The 8,066-nt window shown below is 36.1% G+C and overlaps 1 protein-coding gene across 1 annotated transcript; it reads left to right on the forward strand.

Moving 5' to 3' along the window:
- The first annotated feature begins 636 nt into the window (after positions 1–636).
- Positions 637–2,043, forward strand: LOC145012932 (putative xyloglucan endotransglucosylase/hydrolase protein 26). Its single transcript, XM_078971728.1, has 4 exons — positions 637–864; positions 936–1,036; positions 1,184–1,377; positions 1,470–2,043. The coding sequence occupies exons 1-4, from the start codon at positions 693–695 to the stop codon at positions 1,876–1,878; spliced, it is 876 nt and encodes a 291-aa protein (XP_078827854.1). The 5' UTR covers positions 637–692; the 3' UTR covers positions 1,879–2,043.
- Positions 2,044–8,066: the final 6,023 nt, after the last annotated feature.

The following is an 8,066-nucleotide window of genomic DNA, read 5'->3' on the forward strand; positions in this document are numbered from 1 at the left end:
TTTTATTTTTATTTTTTCATTTATTGTGCCAAAATTAATACTACAAAATGCAACATGATTAGCTCGGCTTTCATACTTATCAAGTATAACTCGGCTTTCATGTCATTAAGTATAATTTGTCAATAAAAATAACAATCGAATAAATGGACTTGTTGGAGTCAAAGTCCATGAAATCGCAGCCAAGTATAATTATTAAATTTCTATATATAATAACATAAAAACATTCCATAAATTTAACTCAAAAAAAAAAAGTAATTAAATTGCAATGACTTAAAAGTTAGAATACCTTTGGTTTTTATTTTCAGTTTTAAACGAAAAAACAAAACCGTCACTAAAATTTCGTTTTTTTACCAGTTTTTCATTTTTGTTCTGTTTTGATTTTTCTGCACACCCTTACATCTATTAAGATTGACCTAGAATGGACTTGTTTGAAGAAAAATGGTTCCCACAAGCACTATTATTATTTTTATATATGAGAGAGAATTAATTATTAAAGGCTTTTAAGAAATGTCAAATGCAAGACAAGGTCAAGAAACAAAAAATATTTTGGAAGAAAAAATAATGGGGCAAGAGTCATCATCATAAGCTTAAACAAAGGCTATATAAGGTATCAATTAGTAATGAAAAGAGAAAACAACATATAAATTAGAAAATAAAGCAAATTAAGAAGAATACCTTCTGAATCCGTTAAGATGAGAAGCTTCCATGGTTTGGTTGCAGTTGCATTTATCTCAGTGATCGCCTTCCAATCATGTGTTGTCCATGGAAACTTTTACAGGGATGTGTACTTCAACTGGGGTGCAAAGCATGCATATATGTATAACAATGGTGATAATCTTGATCTAGTTCTTGATAAAACTGCAGGTATAGTATTTTAAATTATAACTTTCAAAAGTCAAACATGAATTGTTAACAATGAGTAATGATCTATACAGGATCTGGTGTTCAATCATACAACTCATTCCTTTTTGGAAGCATTGAAATGCTAATTAAGTTGGTTCCAGGGAACTCTGCTGGAACTGTCACAGCATATTACGTAAGCACTCAAATAACCAGAAATAGTAACTGTACAATATCTTACAAAGAAAAACATTGAAAGTACAATATCATTAAATAGTATGTAACTATTTCTTGAAATTGGCCCTAACCCTAACTTGGTCTAATCGATATGGAATCATTGCAGCTTTCCTCTACTGGAAACTATCATGATGAGATCGACTTTGAGTTCTTAGGAAACTCATCAGGACAACCTTACACCATGCACACAAACATCTTTACCCAAGGAAAAGGCAATCGAGAGCAACAGTTTAAATTATGGTTTGACCCAACTGCTGATTACCACAATTACACCATTCACTGGAACCCAACCGCTGTTGTGTAAGTTTAACACATTTTCTACTCAAACAACAATATAAATACTAAGATTAACAGTTACTAAAAGGTTAGATCATGGGATCGAATGAATGCAGGTGGTTTGTTGATAGTATACCAATTAGGGTTTTCAGAAACTACAAAAGTGAAGGAATTGGGTTCCCAAACCAACAAGGGATGCAGGTGTATTCGAGTTTGTGGAATGCTGATAACTGGGCAACGAGAGGTGGACTAGTGAAAATTGACTGGAGTTGTGCACCTTTCATGGCTGGTTTGAAGAAATTCAATGCAAGAGCTTGTAAATGGGAGGGGCCTCTGAGCATTATCAAGTGTGCAGTACCTACTCCATTTAACTGGTGGACATCACGTGTTTACAAGCAATTGAATTGGGATCAGTTGGGGAAGATGAAGTGGGTTCAAGATAATTATATGATCTATAACTACTGCACAGATTACAAACGATTTGGTGGGAAGATGGCTCCTGAATGCTACAAGCCACAATACTAATCAAAACATGAATACGTGAATACATGATACACCATAATTCATTTTCCATTTTTTGCTTTTTGTATGTGTTTTGTTTCTATACGTTTTCGTTCTAATGTATCTTTTTCTCTCATACTAAATTCGCGATAACGAATTTTATAAAATGATTATACACATTTTATTTTATTTTTAAGAGCAAAAATAAAAAGGGTAACCACAAATTTGACCAATTGTTGATTGAAAATTACACAAAATAACTCAATTTTTGCATTTTACAAATTCGAAATGGGATGTTTCGGACCTGAGATCCGATGGTTACCACCCGTTTAAGTTGTCCCTTTATGTATAAAGGAAATTTGAAATGTACTATCCACTATACCCAGGAATTTCGTTTTGGACCCTCTTAAATCGAAGCAACATGGAATTTGATATGGAAGTACTTTAGATGTACCGGGTATGTTCCTTTCTAGCTTGTAATTTTTGTCTACTATTTAATGTATGTAAAACTGGAAAAATGATAGTACGAAACGAAAACCCTCATCGAAAATCCGAAGAACGTGTTCTAAATGGAAATGGTTTTCGTTTCAAATAGATAGCCGGTATGTTAAAAATGTTAAATTATTACTTAATCAGTTAAAGAAAAAATTAATATAATTATTAAGGGGTATTATTAGAATGTAAAAAGAGGATAGCGATAGCCTATGCCTTTTTTCAAACTAAAAACTCTTGAAATTTGAAAATAATTGTCCGATTAAGTTTTCAAGCCAAATATTTTTTGTTAATTAACAAGTTTTCGCCAAATACTTTTTCACTTATTTAGGGTCTTGTAGGTTTTCAACCAGTTATAATAAACAAATTATTGTGGCCATCATAAATAAATAAAGAAATAAAAGAAAAAATTTCTCCTTGAAAGTTAATGAGTTCTCTTTGAAAGTTAATGAGACTCTTTTATATGTAGGTAAATAAATTGCATGTACACCCCTCTAAATAATGAATAAATACATAATAGTACAACTATTATATTTGTCTAATATCCCCCTTCAAGCGAATCCGTGTCGGTCCAAGGCGAAACATGTGATGAAACTACTCAAACTATTGTCGTGGAAGACTCTTAGTAAAAATGTCTGCTACCTGAAGCTTGGTAGGAACAAACATGGTAACGAGTTTCCAGGATACAACGAGCTCACAAACAAAATTGTAGTCAAGATCGATATGTTTGGCGTGCTTATGAGACATCGGGTTTTGTGTGAGAAATAGGGCACTCTGATTAACACAAAAGATGGTCGGACGTTCAGTGGGAAGAAAGAGAAGCTCACACAACAAGTGAGTAATCCATATGAGTTCGGCAATGGTGTTAGCCATGGCTCGATATTCAGATTTACAACTGGAGCGAGAGACCGTTGGCTACTTTGTGGCGCTCTAGGATACAAGATTACCCCTCAGGAAGATCGAGTACTCATAGGTGGATCGGTGTGTATCCAAACAACGAGCCCAATCTGCATCAGAATAACTGACAAGGTTTGTGGATGTGGGTCACGAAAAAGTAAGACCATAGGAGAGGGTGCCCTTAACATATCGGATAAGGCGTTTGACCGCCTGATAGTGATCAATAGTAGGGGCCTAAAGAAATTATCTAACATGATTGATGACATAAGAAATATCAGGGCGGGTGATGGTCAAATATTGCAAAGCCCCAACAAGAGAGCGATAAAGGGTCGGATCCTCATAAGGTGTACCAGATGCACCAAAATAGACACTTGGTGATAGAGAGGTCGCCATGGGCTTCGACTCAAGTAAGCCGGCACGGGAAACAATATCATGAGTATACTTTGGCTGACTAAGCAACAACCTGGACGAAATACACTTGGCTTCCAAACAAAGAAAGTAGTTGAGGTTACCGATATCCTTGATCTTCAATTCGGTGTGAAACTTGGAGATAAAAGAGTGAATAACAGCCGAGTCGAAGCCCGTGAGGATAAGGTCATCCACATATATGAGAAAGTATAAGATAGAAGCACCATGTTAAAACACAAACAAAGAGGGATTTGCACGACTGCAAGTGAACCCATTTACCATAAGAACAGAGCTCAATCGATGAAACCATGCCCTAGGCGCTTGTTTGAGGCCAGATGGTTGCTACATATACACCGTATCGAACAAGTGACTATGAAGAAAAGTGTTGTTGACATCAAGTTGGTGGAGCTGCCAGTTATTAATAACAACAAGAGTCAAGACAACCTTGACTTGCTGCCTTCACCACTGGACTAAAAGTATGAGAAAAATCAAGAACGAGAATTTAACTAAAACCTTGAGCAACAAGGCATGCTTTATGTCGATCAATAGAGCCATCGGCTAAGTACTTGGTCCGAAAAAAGCCAACGGCACCCCACCACATTCATGTTAGCGAGACGGGGAACCAAAGACCAAGTGTGATTACGAGAAAGTGCATGCATTTCAGAGCGCATGGCGTCAACCCATTTGGAATCCTTGAGAGCCTCGGTATGTGTTGTCGGGTCTGTAGAGGCAAACAGAGCTGAATAAAGCCCACCATCAGATGTATGAGAAAGGTCCGCCCAATGCCTTGGTTTAAAAATTCCAGATTTTGCTCGAGTAGTCATGGGGTGCCCGATAGGATCAGCAGGGGCCGGTGTCGTTGGAGCAGAGAGCGAGGGGGCAGCAACCTCAACATCGGGTATCGACGGATCCGAATAAGAACCCTATTCAGGTTTAATGTCGGAGCCGTGATCAGAGTCTAAGGCAGTGGAAGATGAGGCGGACGCTGTAGAAGCGGGATCGGGTTGGGGGGATCGACTGGTGATGACGACATGGGAGGATCATCGCATATAGTACATGGAGTTGGAGGCGAGGCCGGTGGAATGGGTTTCGAGACAGCAGCAGGCATGGACACACTCGGAAAATCATCTAAAAATGAATGAAGTGGTAAATCAACCATTGTGGTGTGTGTGGCAGTAGTGTCAAAAGGAAAACACAACTCATCAAACCGAACATGGCATGTGATGTAAATACGTGAGGATCGAGACATAAGTAACATTTGTATTGTGAGTGATATCCAAGAAAAACGCAAGGAATGTTCCGTAGAGACAATTTATGAGCTGAATAATCCCGCAAATAAGGGTAGACCCGGCACCTGAACCGGCAAAAATTCTCAAAAGATGGCACCCGACCAAACAACATCTCAAAAGGAGAACGATATCCAAGAACCTTCGAAGGCAAACGATAAATAATATACACCGCAGTGCTAAAGGCATGAACCCAATAAGAGGCGGGTATGTGACCATGAAACATGATGGCAAGGCCCGTTTCAATTATATGTCGATGCTTGCGTTCGGCTCGTCCGTTTTGATGCGGGGTATACGGACATGAAATCCGATGAAAAATGTCACACGAGTTTAATAAGCCCTTCACACGATAGTTTTAAATTTCCGTACCCCCCCCCCCCCCCCACTTAATGTTAACAGATCGTATGAGGTCAAATACTGTTGCAAGTGAATGCAGCTAAAATCACCAATCAACATATATAGAATGCTCATAACAATCTTCCCAAGTGAAATGTAACTCGTCTACTTCTAGTCCCTAAAGTGTAATTAAGCTTCATGTCAGTCCCTGGACTGTGTGCATCTGTTTAAGTCCATGCTAAATGACCGTTCTGTCCTAGCCTACGTATGAGAAGTCTGAAATAAATGCAACATTTGTTAATTTGAAAAACTTCAAATCCAAGAGTTTGTTTATGTAGGCGTTATACTAAGACGTGGTTTTATAAAAAAAATGTAAAAGGATTAGGAATGCATTCGAACCAGAATGCATAAAAGATTCAAATCTTTACCTTTAAAGGTTTCTTAATACTTTTAACATTTTATTTTAATATCTATATCATTTATGTATATTTGTTTACAACGAAAAGGTAAAGACTTATGTTTGAATCACTTGTGAATTAAGCAATATAAAAGGAATTGACTTATATATGAATCTCTACATGTTTCAACCTTAAACGTAAACTGAAGTTCATATCAATTTGTTTAGAATAAAGTACAATAAGTTAAATAATTACCAAAAACTGATATAGAAATTTACATATCATTATTTTAAGAAAGAGAGCTGAATAAATAAAGTTTATTTTAAATGTTAATGCATAGATCTAGATTATTTATTATTATCTGTTCAACCAATGGTAGATAATGAGATAAACAAGCTCCAGCTACCTTTGTATCCAATGGTTGCAATAATTCCTTGTAGCAAAATATTGGAGTATCATCAAATATAAACTATTTGAGGCTTCAATAATTGCAATAATTCCATCTAACAAAATATCAGAATATCATCAAATGTAAATTATATTTTTATATTTTTAGGCCTAATACGTATAAAAATTAAAAGTTAAAGATTATTTCTAACAAAAAAAATGAGGGGCGCCCACAACCCCTCCTGCACCTCCCGAACATAATAAAGTTCCGTCCATGCGGAATGTTGCATATGTTAAACGAAATGATAGAAAATAATAATAATAATAATAATAATAATAATAATAATAAGGATTATGTATATTTGAATGGTGGATATAAAGACTTAAAGAGTTTATGTGTTTATTTCATAAAATAACCATTATAGACATAGAACATGTTGTAAGGAATCGGAACCCGATTATGGACAGAGTCAAATCAACACTGAATTTTTGGAAATATAAAAACTTACATATTTAAAGCGCTCAAGAAAGTGATTGGAACTTTGGAAAATTTTAGAAAATCTTATTTATATGGGAATATTAATGATACGAATAGTATGTGTTAACATATTAATCCCTTCATTACACAATAGTAGAGGGAGTGATATCATTTTTATCATATCTTTTTTGTTAACACGTAAATGTTGTAAGGAATTGGAACCCGATTATGGATAAATTAAAATCAACACTAAATTGTTGGAAGTCTAAAAAGTTTCATATTTAAAGCACTCAAGAAAGTGATTGGCACTTTAGAAAATATTAGAAAATCTTATTTGTATGGAAATATTTATGGTACTAACAGTATGTGTTAACATATTAATCCCATAATTACACAAGGGTAGAGGGAGTGATAGCATTTTTATTATATCTTTTTGTTATCACGTAAATGTCACGTACGATCACACTTCAAAAAATTGTCATTTAGAGATATGGTTTGCCACTTTTGTCATGTTGTTTTTTAAGACAAAATTGCAAAAATGATTCCTATAGTAGTCAAAAATATATAGTTTTTGTCTAAAAAAGTTTGGTAGTGTATTATTGGTCCAATTTTGGATACATTGTGTGGTTTTAATCCCCTTTAATTTGTATTTTTATGGTTTTGGTCCAAATCCAACCTTAAACAACGAATATGCCCTTAAACAATTCTCTTTTAATTTCTTTTCAATTAAAAAAAATAGAAAGAAAATCTCTCTCTCTCTCTCCTACTACTAGAGGTGCAAACGAGCCGAGCCCGAGCCTAACCAGGCTCGACTCGGGCTCGTTTAAGTTCTAAGAGGCTCGAGCTCGAGCTCGACTCGATTCAAGCTTCTTGTACTGAGCTCAGCTCAAGCTCGTAAATAATTATACAAGCTCGACTGGGGCTCGGGCTCGGCTCGTTTTTTGTCTGACTCGAGCTCGATCTCATTTAATAAACGAGTTTAATATTAAGCTCGAGCTCGGCTTAGGCTCATCTAAAATCGGTTTCGAGTCGAGCTTTTAGCGATCCGATCCCGAGTAGCTCACGAGTAGCTTAGCTCGTTTGCACCCCTACCTACTACATTACTCATATTTCTTTTTCTCATTTTCACAAAAAAAAAAACAAAAAAAAAATACCACAATCACCACCACCTGTTTGAGGAGTCGTCGCTATTCTTGTCGGATCTATCACCATTTCTATCGGAATTCGACTCTCATGTGATAGCTAAAATCTAGACATCAGTGTGAACCTCATTGGCATCGCTATTATTACCAGTGCTCTTCAAGATTTCCAGATCCCGTGTGCAGATCTGACCGCCGTCACCACCATCTAAAAAAACCCTAACCATAACGTCTTTTGGAAACCTTTCCCAAGTGAAAATCTGAAGAAAAAAATGATTTCATCTAAAACCCTCGAACCAGATGACAAGATCGACAAATTTAAAGAACATATATGTGGCGTTTGATAGCTTCTGGCAGTGCCCAGCGACATTTATCTAATAAACGGGTGCTA

Source organism: Lactuca saligna, chromosome 8 (genome assembly GCF_052625555.1).
Source record: "Lactuca saligna cultivar CGN05327 chromosome 8, ASM5262555v1, whole genome shotgun sequence".
NCBI lineage: Eukaryota > Viridiplantae > Streptophyta > Magnoliopsida > Asterales > Asteraceae > Lactuca > Lactuca saligna.

What these genes read in the sequence shown, in the direction of transcription:
- LOC145012932 (XM_078971728.1), top strand. Translation starts at nt 693, where the DNA reads ATGAGAAGCTTCCATGGTTTGGTTGCAGTTGCATTTATCTCAGTGATC. An exon ending in GAACTGTCACAGCATATTAC is followed by an intron (nt 1,037 to 1,183) that starts GTAAGCACTCAA and finishes GAATCATTGCAG; the next exon opens with CTTTCCTCTACTGGAAACTA. An exon ending in TGGAACCCAACCGCTGTTGT is followed by an intron (nt 1,378 to 1,469) that starts GTAAGTTTAACA and finishes GAATGAATGCAG; the next exon opens with GTGGTTTGTTGATAGTATAC.